The 14248-nt window shown below is 41.6% G+C and overlaps 1 protein-coding gene across 7 annotated transcripts in view; it reads right to left on the bottom strand.

Moving 5' to 3' along the window:
- Elmo1 (engulfment and cell motility 1) overlaps positions 1-14248 on the bottom strand; it is a 517847-nt gene that overhangs the window by 385431 nt on the left and 118168 nt on the right. For all 7 annotated transcript variants that reach the window (NM_080288.2, XM_006516544.4, XM_006516547.3 and 4 more), the window contains exon 4: positions 13712-13784. In NM_080288.2, the coding sequence (NP_525027.1) occupies positions 13712-13784 (73 nt within the window). The remainder of the gene's footprint in view (positions 1-13711; positions 13785-14248) is intronic.

Raw genomic sequence — 14248 nt, 5'->3', positions numbered from 1 at the left:
TTCTGTTTTCTGGCTCAGGTGGAAGGATTCTGCATTCCTTCTTGGTGTCCTAGTTTTCTAAGGCCACCTAATGCATTATCACAGTGTCAAGTTTCTATTGGTCAGAAGACTAGCCTGCCTGAGAGCAATCATTGACTCTGGGACTCTAGGGCTGAAACCAATATGTGAGGCGACACTGAGCTGTCCCTTCCTCACTGCTGAGAGTACAAGGATACGGCACCATGGCCATTTTTGGATCAAGTTTTTTTTTGCGGGGGGGGGGGGGGGGGGTGAGACAGGGTTTCTCTGTATAGCCCTGGCTGTCCTGGAATTCACTCTGTAGACCAGGCTGTCCTCGAACTCAGAAATCCACCTGCCTCTGCCTCCCAAGTGCTGGGATTAAAGGCGTGCACCACCACGCCCGGCTTTTTTTTTTTTTTCTTTCAATTGTGCATAGCTAATGTTCAATCACAACTGTCATTCTTTAAAACACATACAGGAAAACCAATAAAAACTTACAAATAGTAATGCAACTAGGTTTTTCATCTTTCTTGGACATCTGAAATGACCTCAGGCCAACACAATCCAGCATCTAACTCCCAGTAGCCAAGGGTATCAGGGACCACAGGTAACTAGCTTAGACTAATTCTTTTGAGGGAATTAATGTTTGACTTAAAATAAAAGCAGTCTTTCCAATCAAGTATGCATTTGTAGAAGCTGTAAATGCATGCACCAGGGAGGAGGAAATGAAATGCTTCCTATTGAAGTAACTGAAATCAATGTGACCAGGTCATTGGTCATAAGGACCACTGACTATCATTAACAGTTAAGTTGGTCTATTGGAGTTTCAGTTGATCATTTTACTTGTGTTTAAACAACTCAAAGCAACATGTCTTATAAGATTGTATTAATAAGCTCCTATTCTTTGCTTCTTCAACTGTTTAGAAATACAGAGGATCCTGCTTTCAGTTCTAATTGTGACACTGTATATCTGTGTAGCCTGAAATCCTCAAAGTTCTAGAATGTCTAAATCCTAAACGTGCCTGGCACCTAAAGGCTTGCCAGTGAACAGACTCTACCGATGACCCTGGGTGACATAATTTCTTGGAAGTTAGCATTCAACTTCTACCTATAGTTTATATGCAAAATTAGGGATTTGCTAAAACACTCTATAAATGAAATGCTTCAGCACCATCTTTTAGAAGCAGAGAGAAAGAACAAAACAGAGTGGTACAGCTCAAAAGTACAAATACAAATAAGGTATCATCCGAATTAAATTGGGATTTGGTCAGCCTTTGCAAACGTGGACAAATAGGAAGCCTGGCTCGCTGTGGGAGGACTACAGGCTATGATACTAGACTATTCTGCTGACATCACTTCGTTTAATCTTCATTCAAATGAAGTAGACTCTGTATATTAACTAGTATGTTAAAATGCCTATTATATATAACACTACAATGTAACCTATGAATATGTACAAATACAAATACACTCTTTATATAAAATATTTCAGTTTATGTGGCAAAATGCTAGTTCTATCCTAATAATTTAATAAGTAGGATTTTGAAATTTTAGGTTTATTTTGCTTGAAAATTTATTCTCTACCTAAATGTTTCAGGAATATAGTGAGATTTCATGTTTGTTTGCTTAAGAGATAAAGATCCTAAAAGAAGTTTTATGAGTTTTTTTAAATTAGTGAAGTAGTATAAGATTTCTGTTTAGCATCAGAAAATATGAACATGACTGCTAAGCTTTGAAATTGCAAAAGAGGTTGTCTAAGGACCAAGGAAGGAAGACAGAAGGCCAAGTGTGATGTCTAGACAGGTTTGCTGGAATTGTTCAGAATCCTAAAGACTTGAGTTCGATCCCTGAGACCCACATGGTCAAAGGACAGAACTCTTCTGCCCATATTGTCTTCTAACCTCTACACAATCATTGTGGTGTGATGCACACTCCCTTACACACACACACACACACACACACACACACACACACACACAGGATCTTTCTGTGTCATCCTGGATAGCCTGGAACTTCTGTGTAGACTGCTATCCTGAATTCACAGAGATCTACCTGTTTATGCTTCTTAATTCTGGGCTAAAGATGTGTTCCACAAAATCCAGCACAAAGAAATTAACTTTTAAAACTTTACTTTTATTGTCCCCTCCCTACCCATTTCCATAAAAGTACAAGGTATGTTTTATTATACTTGATAACCAAGGCTACCCTAACTTCTCTCACATTCAGGGGCTGGAAAGGCTCATAACTGGGCCAAGGTCCCCATAGCTCCTCTGCTCCAGAGCACCAAGTGTCACAGTGACAAGCAGTTACTGAAACCAAGACAGAGAGGGAAGAACCTATGGCAACTTCCTCTCCAATCAAAAGGCCCAATACATGCTTCTGAGAACATAGGACACAGCTATTTCCTCCTCCCCAGTTCAGGAAGAGCAGAGAGAATCTTCCTGTGTTTTTAATGTTTTCAAATAGATTTATTTATTTATACTCATAGCATTTTGCTTACATGTACATCTGTGTCTGAAACTTATGCCTGGTGCCCAACAAAGAGACCAGAAGAAGGCATCCATGTATGTATGTATGCATGTATGTATGTATGTATGTATGCATGTATGTATGTATGTATATCTGTCTGCATGCATATATATCTGTGAGTCACATGGATGCCTGGTGTGTAAGGAAGCTGGAAGAAAGCATCAGATTCACTGGAACTGGAGTTACAAATAGTTGAGAACCATCATGCGGGTGCTAGGAATCAAACCTATGTTCTCTGTAAAGGCAAGTGCTCTAACCACTGAGTCATGTCTCCAGCCCCACGGATCCTTTCTTGTGTGTCCTTCATGGAAATGTGGTTCACTGATGCCCTCCATATTACAACTTAAACTTTCTTCTATTTTTTGTTTCATTCTTCTTTCGCTACTTAAGGTAGAAGCCAGTTTCTACTCTGATACCCTCTGGAAAAACGATGCCTCCCTCCTAATTTTTCCCTGATAGAGATGTCAAGGATGGTAGGACATTTTATCATAAAGCCCTCAAGGATTTTTTTTTCTTTACTCAATATATGAGGAAGAATATTCTAGACCTTGCCCCTTGAATCTGGGCAGACCAGGAGTGCTCAGATCAGCAGAGCACAGTGCACTAACCAACAAGATCTCTACAGTTATGCCACAAGAAGCTCCACAGCTGCTGTCTTTTGTTTGTTTGTTTGTTGTATTTGTTCGCTTTTGTTGTTGTTTTCGAGACAGGGTTTCTCTGTGTAGCCCTGGCTGTCCTGGAACTCACCCTCAGAGTAGACGAGGCTGGCCTCAAACTCAGAAATCTGCTTACCTCTGCCTCCCATGTGCTGAGACTAAAGGTGTGCACCACCACTGCCCAGCCACAACTGCTGTCTTACTCTCTGCAAACAGTCTCCATCCCACGTAGGTGCATAAGAGAACTCTGTGGCTGCCATGCTAAGAGGATGCCTAGGCCATACAGGGATGAACGGGTAGTAGGGAGAGGAGACCTCAGTTATCATGCCCTCTGAGTCCAGAAGAAGGCATTCATGTATGTATGAATGCATGTATGCATTACAAATATATGCATGCCTGTATGTACCTCTGTATGGGTATTTTAACTATAGGGATGTCTGTGTGTCACACACATGCCTGGTACCCAAAGAAGCCAGAAGAAGGCATCTTGAGAAGGAGTCTTTTTAGTCACCATAGCCTACAGGTAAAGACAAGGATTCCAGCACATGTCTTCTAAGCTGTGGCCCAGGCACCAAGTAATAAAAAGCCACTGGCTCTGCTTTCTCACATCCAAATTCCTGACCAGAAACTTCAGTGAAACCAATCACAGCCACCAAGAATGAGTTTTATTTTAAGTTACTAATTGTGAAGTGTTTTTAGGAGAGATCAGTTGATAACTAGAACGATAGAAATCAGGAAAGAAAAAAAAAAACATTGTACAATAATTATTATCTTAACTGACCATGATGGAAAGAATAGCAACCAAGTGGCCTATATGCCAACTCTGTGGTGTTGCAGGCATGCTGCTTTCCAGGGGACAGAAAAAAAAATCCTCCTCTGCTCTCCCCACAGTCTCCTGACACACCTCTAGCTTTCTTCCTTTGCTCCTTCCCCTTACCCTCTTGTCCGCACCCATCTCTACTTGAATAACACAAGCTGGGAGCATCTAGCTTTGGTTTTGGTCACAGAGAGCAGAGAATAATGAAATGGTCGCCCAACTGTCAAACACAACCACTGGTAATCATAAAAAGCTTTTGACAGGTTTAGCGCATGCTTTAAATGTATAAAGCAAGGTAAAAATAATACAGTAAAAAACAACATCAAGAGAAGCAACAAAGTATCTAATGTTGCATGAATGGCTTTTTATACACACACACACACACACACACACACAGAAACACACAATTACTCACAAATAAAGATGCAAACACACTGGGTCTCCATTCCTAAACTGAGGAAGAAAATCTAATGCTGATTTAAAATAAATCTCTCTGAAGCATAAACACAGGAGCAGGGTTGTACTTAGAAGCCTTTCAAGAAGACCCTGGCTTTGGAACATATAAGAGACACAGGCCCAAGCTTGGAACTGATTGGTTCGCTAATGAGTTTTGCCTGTCTGTTTAGAAAGGGTGAGCTGCTGCTTCCGGGGTCATTTACAGTCAGAGACAAAAAACGTGTCTTTCACAGAAGTCTGGGAGGAACTCTGTCTTTGGAGAAAGTGAATGTGTCCTTCATTCTGCAGCTGAGCACCACACAGTTAAATGTTTCAGAACCGGAGTCAGTCTGTTCACTGGTTTGGTAGCTGAACTGCAGAACATGGAATCATGATGACCTCTGGCATTTATCTTTCCCTGTAATTCTAGAAGCAGCCATATCTTACCAAGCACAAGCCCCAGAACCCAGGCAAACAAGGCATCCATCTATGTAATCATCCTGTTATAGCCAATATCCACGAGTCAGTGGGAAACTTAAATAACATGTCATGGAACCCACTGCCAGCTGAGGAATGCTGACAGCGTCACTGCCCTTCTGGCTCACACCCCCTCTCATTTATGTGATTCAACTTAGACAGCCTTTTCTCTTCATCTTGAAGTTTATGCACGTCCAAGTCCCTGCTAAAGGAAAAACACTGAGTAATTCAAAATGAGGGCTTCTATCCAGTTCTCAAACTGTAATTACAAAGTTCCAAAACCACCCAAAAATGTTTTTAGAGATTTCAGAATGTCTACTGCCAGTTTAGTTGAGTCACTAAGAGCAAGGACACTAGAATCTAACAGAATGTAAGTGGAGTGCCCCTGACAGCAGTGGGATTAGCTTTCCACGGGCATAGCCAGTGCCAGGGCTGGATAAAGTCAGGACAATCTGAAGGCTTTGTGTGTGTGTGTGTGTGTGTGTGTGTGTGTGTGTGTGTGTGTGGTCTGTGTGGTTTGTGGTGCATGTGAGGGAGTGTGTGTGTGTGCATATGATGTGGGGGGTATGGATGTATGTGTGCTGTGTGTGAGTTCATGTATGTGGTATATATGCATGTGTAAATGTGTGTAACATGTGTGGTCTGTGTATAGTGTGTGTGTTTCAATTTGTATATGCTTGATGGATTCACAAAAGGTAAAGAGGGTCCAACAGTAGTAGCTCTACTCTACTGCAATCATCCTTCCAGAACCAAGTACCAGACACACTCTGTAACTAGCACTTCACCTTTGATTGAACCCCTGCCTTTGATCGTCAACTATGGAACTGGGAAAAATCCAAAGTGCTTCTTTCTTTCTTCCTTTCTTTCTTCCTTTCTTTCTTTCTATCTTTCTTTCTTTTTTTTTTTTTTTTTGAGACAGGGTTTCTCTGTATAGCCCTGGCTGTCCTGGAACTCACTTTGTAGACCAGGCTGGCCTCCAACTCAGAAATCCGACTGCCTCTGCCTCCCGAGTGCTGGGATTAACCAATGTGCTCTTAAGGTAAATATTTATACTGACAATCTTTGGGATTTCCAGTTAGAGAAACTGAAAGTGTATGTGTGAGGGTAGGGGTGACAGACTAATTCTCGCTCCTGGTTCACAGGCTGCAAACAGCTTAGGAGAAGACCTGACCTGTTTCCAACTGTTTTCCCCAGGTCTGCTCCTACCTGTGTTCCCAGTGGCTGACGCGAACAGTTATGTCTAAATGTTCCCACGCTTCTTAGGAAATGTATCACAGGGTGTGTTGAGACTTTCTCTCTATTTAATGAAAAATAGTATGTGGACTGGGGGAAGGGAGTCAGCAATACTTTCAAGTCAGGGTCAATGTCTTCCTTTCTGGAAACTTCTGTATGCATATAAGCTGATGAGTCTTTTTTGCCTCTAGATCCTCAGATGCAGAGGGTACACTTCCACCCACCAGGTTGTAGCAATAGCCTATGTAGACCTGCACTATTTAAAAGTGCTAGGGCATTTGCTATGGAATGCTGGAAATAAATCTCTAGCTCTGCCATTAAGTCTGAAAACTACTGTTTTAGAAGACAGAAATATCCTACAGAATATCAAGGCTTTGCTACCCCCAAAAAACAATGAAGCATGACAGAAAACCACTGTGTTGTAGGTCCGTTGGTCCTCACAATGACAATGGTCCCCATAGGCTCATACATTTCAATGTTTGTTCCCCAGCTGGTGGAACTCTTTGGGAAGGATTAGAAGGTGGGGCCTTCGTAGAGGAAGTATGTGACTGAGGGTGAGCTTTAAAATTTCAAAAGCCTATTCCAATCCCAGCTAGCATGCACATAATCATCGGCTCTGTTTCTCTCTGTCTCTCCTCCATTCTTCCTCCCTCCGTCCACCTCTATTTTCTCTCACTTTCTCCTTAGTTCTACGGATGAAACATAAGCTCTCAGCTAATGACCCAGTGCAATGCCTGCCTATCTGTTGCCATGCCCCTATCATGATGATTCAGGAAATCATCCTCAGAAATCGTAATATCCAAATAAATTTTTTTCTTCTATAAGTGGTCTTCTCCATAGTGTTTTGTCACAGCAAAAAAAAAAAAAAATCACTGAGACAGTTATATTTAGGGTGTATGAATTTTCGCTCCATAGTAACAATAAAGAAATAGAGTAGAAGTGTTGCATTCCACACAGCAATGTTCAAATAAGACACAGAATTAAAGTGGTTCAATTATAAACCTACCTAATTCAAGTTATATTCACAATATTCTTTAAAAACCCAGACCTTGCAGTCATTAGGGATATCAACTAATCTGTCTTCAGACTGAAACCTCCAATGGGAACAAAGACTTTTTTTTAGTTATCTTACTCAATCCATCATACACTGAGCTGTCAAATATAAGAGAAAAATTCCTCCTTCCTATATTCTGCACACTGATCTACAGGAAAATATTGCATCTATTTTCCTACGTTTTCCTAATACAAGTTAGAAACAGTATAAATAATTAAAATTAGGAACCCCTATACAAGAAGTCAATTCTAAACAGTAAGTTGAAGTTGGTGCATTAGTTGGGTAAGTATATTCTGATATTTTATGTGGCTAGGAAAATAGACTTAGAAAAAGATCATCTGAAATAACTAAACATCATTCTTATGCAAGTGCAGGCTTTATAACCAAATATGTTGCCAAGGAGGTGATGAACAGTAAACTTCATGAAGGCAGATAGTTCTTCCTTTTGCAGCCCTAGCTAGTCTGGGACTCTCTTGAAGACCAGGTATACTCAGAGATCTACCAGCCTTTGCTTCCTAAGTGCTGAGATTAAAGGCAAGAGCCAACACACCCTGATGAAAGTAGATATTTCGACTCTGCTATCTGGTCCCATTTTCTCCTTGAATTCAAGAATAGAAACCAGCATTTATGCTAGTCTATGTGCATTCCAAGCTAACCCTGAATTCTTTTCCTATCCACAATGAATTGTTTTTTTTTTTTTCATAATTTCTGCCATTGACTGACTTATGCTTCCAACACAATCAATCAGAATAATAATAGCCCAAACATTTGTGGTCATGTCCAGCTTCAAATTACCTCAGAGCTTTCATATAATTTTAGAATGAAGCTAAACATCTTACAACACCCTAAAAGGGCCTGAAAAGTTGTGGCTTGTGCCACACGGTCCAGCCATATTTAGCCCTTAGCCTTGGCTCTTGCTGCCTGTTCTTTGTAAGTAAACAACCCAGGTGTGTTTTGTTTGTGTAGCTTTATTATTTGATTAGGTTTGACTTGTTTTATCTAAGACAGAATCTCGCTATATAGACCAGGCTGGTCTCAAATGCAGGGCACTACTCTTACCAAGGCCTTGCCATGAGAATTGACAGCCAGCTACTAATCTGAGTCATGTTACTGTTGTCCATACAAGTACCCTGTTTTCTTTAGACTTTCACTTAAATAACACTTGTTGAGGACTTCATTAAGTTCAGGCACATTTTTCGTCTGTGGCCCTTACTGCCATTGTAATCAAGTGACTGGGGTCTGTGAGAATCAGGAAGACTGGAACTGTTGAACTGTACACAAACTTAGCACTTAGCGCAGTGCCTGGAACACACTGGGGAACTTACCATGTCTTCCAGAGTCCTGTGCTTGACAAAGTCTGCGAATAGATAGTCAAGTAGCTAACACAGCCTCTACAAAGCAATGTTAACAAATGTCCTGTTTCATCACGAGGCAAGCAGAGAATTCTGCAGCATACGCTCTGCAGAGGAGACACCTGCATCAGGTGTCAGAAGGAAAGAGGAGGCCAAGGAGAGAAATGCCTGGAGTCGGGAAACCCACAAGGGCTAAGCATCAGGGGAAAGTGGGGTACAAGAGCTTTTCTCCCCTCTCACACATGATTGCTAAGAGCCAGGTCTGGAGGAGCTACCCAGCTCTGCAGGTGTGAACATAATCTGTACATACCTTACTGAGGTGTAAAGTTCGCTGAGGAAGTAACAATTACTCTTGATCATAAGAATCCTGATTCTTACAGAAAAACCTCCCTGTGCCAGAAATTTTACAACCTCCCTGGGCTTTCATTTGCTCACGTTCAAATCTTTGAGAAGGTTGTCGGTCTACCAGTCACAAAGAGCAGTCAGTCCATGGTGGTTTCAGTTACGTGGTAGGGCTGACTGGCCTCAGACAAGGAGGAAACACAGGAAAAAGAAGCCTGAGATGGAAATGAGGACTGCAAGCTTTGCTCCTCTCTGCAGAGAGAGGAGAGTGTTGGTGTTTGCTGCATACTGGTTTTATTCTGATGACTTATGACAATGACAATGGAATGTGCACAATAAACTTGTAGGACAGGATGCCCTGTCCCAGAGGCCACACAGAGCTGTCAGGAATCTGGAACATTCAAAGAAAAACCAGAGCACCAGGAGAAGGGGGATAGGGGAACACAGGTGTTCCTCACAGAGCCTCACTTCCTCCCAGAGGCTCCAGGGGCAGCTTTGCAGAGAGCTCCTGCATGAAGCTCATCACATCTGTGATTACAAGAAACAGCATTTATTGAATTTATGGGGATGGATCTCTCTACTTCATATGGAATTGAGTTGGTCTTAGCAGAGAAGGAGCAAATACCATTCTGCAAATACGGCACGGCCTCAGTTCATCAAAGTCTATCACTCATAATGCTTCCTCTGGTGTATATAGTTTGGAGGGGCCCACCCCTTTCTGCATACTTATTAAAAAAGGGCAAGGCAATTTTCTCATTTCCCTTAAAAAGAAGAAAAATGCCAATAGTACAATCACAGTACTTATCCCAGATGGTCAGATAATCTATAGCAAAGGCAGGGAAAAGGTTTGTAACTCTCTAGTAAGTTAATGGAGGTTATGCCTGATGTCAATTCCCCTAATACACTAGTACAAGAAAGTCACATACTGACACTGCTAATGATGGTTCTGTTGTTCTGTGACTCCTGAGGCAATTGGAATCAGGATCACCATGTCAGCAAAGACAGGCGATCATCAACACTAGGGAGCGCAGACAGCAGAGCAGTGGCATTCCCGCAGCTCTGGAAGCAGACCTACCAAGGCCAGGCTGGGCTTGATCACTTCTAGTGTGTCAGGCTACACAAACTGTCTCATAACTTTTCTTGGTCTCACTTCCCTTATGAAAATGAAGATGCTTACCTCACTAGATTACAGTGACAGTGATCAGCGATCACTAAAACCATGCGCACTCTCTCACTACCATTCTGTCTCAAAAGAGAAATTTCAGTGATACAGTCACAAGTGCATGCATGCATGCATGCACATGCACGTACACACTTGCACAAACACACACACACACACACACACACACACACACACACACACAAAACCACTCATCTATCCTGAAATTTATGTTTCTGAGACAGAATTGGAATTTGCAAATAGATGCATCTCACAATTGTCTACAATTTTTCAAACTACACCTCTACAAAATGTTCCTTAACCCACTACACATAGCCCAATAAGCCAATGAGAACTGTTTTAGAAAATGGGTTCAGATAACATGAGAAAAGTAGGCAGAGGATGGGTTCCTTCCTGAAAATCTTTGAGAGAAACTCAAGCATCCCTCAGTGACTTCATACGTTCTCATGCTGGGCCAGGCCTACACAATATTTCCCTTTTAAATTACAGGTGACTCTTGTCAAGGAGAGAAAAACCATCTCATAGTAAGTGAAAGGCAGAAACTAATGTCATATAGACCTTCAAAAATTAGTCACTGGTTACCATGGTGATGCAGATATTACCTAACAATTCACTGGGTTGTAAGTATCAGGAGAATTGTAACTATGCTATTTTAAGAACGGAAAAGGGTCTCTATTTTTGGAGAGAACTAACTTACAAGAACGTAGATGCAGACAGAGGATAGCCCAGGTTTGACCCCTAAAGGGTCAAGGTACATTTTGGTCTCCTACACTGCATGTCTAGCTCTATGCCTTGCACAGGCACACACAGCTGGAGGAGAAGAGCTGTGACACATTATTTACAAACACAGGACTATGACTGGGAGGATGAGTATTCTCAGTCTCTAAACTCGTAGTGAAAGGCTGATCGTTGTGACCACGTGCTGAAGAACTGATGACAGACGGAAGAGGGAAGTTCCTTAGAAACCCAGCAGAAAGAATGTCTTAGGCAAACAATATTCCCCTCCAAAAATGAGAACAATGCCTCAAAAACTAATGAACATCCCCCTACTCTTAGCAGTTTGAATTATCTGGATGGATATGACTTTTAACTAAAAAATGCCATTAAATCTCTTCTGATGCTATAAAAATCATTCTAAGAAATGAAAGTACATATACTCCTCAACCCAACCTTGTAACTACTTTGGGTTAGAGTGCATCAGGTCCCACAGATATAGGTCTGGCTTTAGAAAGGAGACCTGTCTATCTCTGAAGCACCAATGTTCTTTCTTCCTTAAGAAATCCCTGGCTGTACTATACCAGCATTCCCAGGACAGTCCCGGAAGCAATCCCAGGAAGTTTAAATGGAAACTTCCAGATGACAAGCTCACCTGGTCAGTCTTTGACATTAAGATTTGAAAACCTACCTTGTGAAAGGTTCTCTGTCTCTCTGTCTGTTTCTCTCTCTCTCTCTCTCTCTCTCTCTGTGTGTGTGTGTGTGTGTGTGTGTGTGTGTGTGTGTGTGTGTGTGTGTCCCTCTCCATCCCTCACCCCATCTCCCTGAGATAATTACGCTCTAGGTCTTCCTTAGCTGCCAATGAACAATGAATTAAGGCCTTTAACCAATGATAACAAGGGATATGTCAGCCACTAGGGAACACAGTCCGCATACATTAGTCAAAGGCAGGGCCTCAGTGACACAGTGGCTTATTTATCACAGGTTGCAGAGTCAGTTCAATCTACATGTTTGATATGTGGGTATTTGAGAAAAATATTTCACAAAAACCACAGGAGATTCACCCTGAGCTATTCTGTTGTATCCTCGTGTTAAAGACTTTGCAACCATCTGAATCAACTGCACTGGCCATGGCTGATGAATGAAACCACAGCGATAAAACGTCACTGCCAACGTTCAACTTTTATTTATTGATACTCTCCAAATCTCACAAAGGGTAGCATGCAAATTATATAGGTGCCACAAAAATTAAAAATATTAAGAAAATAATCAAATGGAACTTAATTATTTATGGACTAAGTTTAAGTAGCCAAGGGTATACTAAAAGATAATCAGCGCCTGCCAGAAAATCTAGTCCATGCTTCCTCGCCATCTGCAGGCAGGAATATGAAAGGAAAACTAGTTCACTCTTGAAAGTCCCAGTGTGCCTTTTGGAAAGACAAAGGCAATTTTTGAAGGCAGTTCCAGGCATCTAACTTAAAGGGCTCCTACCTACAGAAGACTACTGTCTGGAGGAACAGCAACTGAGACACAAGTGGACACACCACTGTTTCCACTTCCCACCTCCATCTGATTTATGATGACATTCCTAAGGTCATCCCGGAAACTGCCGATTGGGACAAATGAAGTCAACCGTATTTCAGAGCCTGAGGTCACCCACTTCTCCATCTCGAGAGCATCATGTATTCCCTGGTTCCAGCATCAGCCAGGGAATCACTGGTGGCCCGGCCTTACCAGTTTCCCTCCTTCCCCACCAGCCCCACATCCATGAGGACACACGGCTCCTATACACCATAGCAAGTTCTCTCAAGAATTCAGTGGGATACTAGAGTGTTTCAGAAACTTCCAAAGATGAAATTCTAGAAGTACAAAGATCTAAAGCTCCTTCTTAACTCTAGAGTCAAGATGGTGGTCTAACCATGTGACTTCAGTGGCTCATTTTTCACCTGTTAACCAAGTTCAATATTATTATATTGGAGTTTAGTCTTGAAAAAGATCAGCAAACACAGGTAAAACAGAAGATCAGTAATTGCTAGTTTTCCTTTCCCTATCAGAGGACTTTTACACATTTTTCTTTCTTTCAGAGTCATGCAAAGTCTTCACATATCACTAAGTCTCAACCAAACTTAATAAACAGTGTCAAAATGACCTAGGAAGAAAGTAAGTTCCTAAGAGCCATGGAAGGGTCACTGTTCAGATGATGTCACATCTCACAATGTTTTTTGTCATTGTAGTAAGTACATTCAATATAAAACAAAATAATGGAAAGAGATAAAACTCCAAAAAAGAGAAGTAACAGATAAAGTATTTGCTGTAGAGGCAGGATTGCTCAGCAGGTACAGACACTTGTCAGCAAGCCTGACTGGCAGAGCTTGGTTCCTACAAACCAGGTGGTAGAGAGAGCCAGCTCCTGGAGGTATCCTCTGACCACCACACCCTCACACACCGTGCCCTCACATGCCATACCCTCACATTCTATACCCTCACTTGCCATACCCTCACACACAAATAAAGAAACTGTGTTTAGTTATTTGTTTGTTTGTTTGTTTGTTTGTTCAAAATATAAAGAAAGTAAGTGTGGTTGGATAAACAAGACTCAGACACCTGCTTGGACTTCACTCTTTGTTTCCCCCTTGAGATAGAGTCCTCTATGTAATCCTGCCTATCCTGGAACTCTTTATGTAGACCAGGCTAGCCTCAAACTCACAGAGATTCACCTACCTTTGCTTCCCAAGTGCTGGGATTAATAAACTTCACTCTTGAATATCCTAAACAGTATTTTTTTGATACTAAAGAAGCAGGTTTTGCGTATAGACATTATTATCACAGAGGGTAAGGACACAACATTTTAACTGGCTCTAAACGGAAGAAGTAGCCATGATTTACCACCCTTCGGTGTACGAGCCCTGGGTTATGGCCTACCTTTTCTGTGATGTAGAAGTTTGAACTATCAGCGTGCTGCAGTGCAAAATATTCATGGTTGGCAAGAGACCACCTTTAAAAGAAGAGGAAATGATCAGAAACACGGAAGTGGTCATTTCTGCTTTAGTGGGTTTTCTGGGTTAAGATGAATTAAATCTAGATTTAGATTTGGCCCAGTACAGTACCATGTTATAAGGCAGTTTCCAAGACAACAAGGCATTAGCCTGCCCTCTCTACCAGGATGGAGCCTACCATCTCACAGGTAGACTGACTAGGCCGGTTCCTGCTTTTAACAGTTCATCTCTAACACCAGAGGCAGGGTGGGTGGAACATTAAAAGCAACACTCTTTCCTCTTTTAAAAGACTGAAGCAAGGAGAAGAAAAACAAAGGACATAAACACAATTTACATTTTACATTTAATATTCTTCAGTTGTCTCTGAATACTAAACTCTCATCTGGTCCACCTGGCACAGATTGGAAACGCTCCAATTAAGGATTCTGCATCTTGTGCAATTTATCAGGAATATACCAGAGTC

This window comes from Mus musculus, chromosome 13 (genome assembly GCF_000001635.26).
Source record: "Mus musculus strain C57BL/6J chromosome 13, GRCm38.p6 C57BL/6J".
In the NCBI taxonomy this organism is placed as follows: domain Eukaryota; kingdom Metazoa; phylum Chordata; class Mammalia; order Rodentia; family Muridae; genus Mus; species Mus musculus.
Note: the sequence above shows the minus strand (reverse complement) of the source record. Positions and strands in the feature narration are given on the sequence as shown.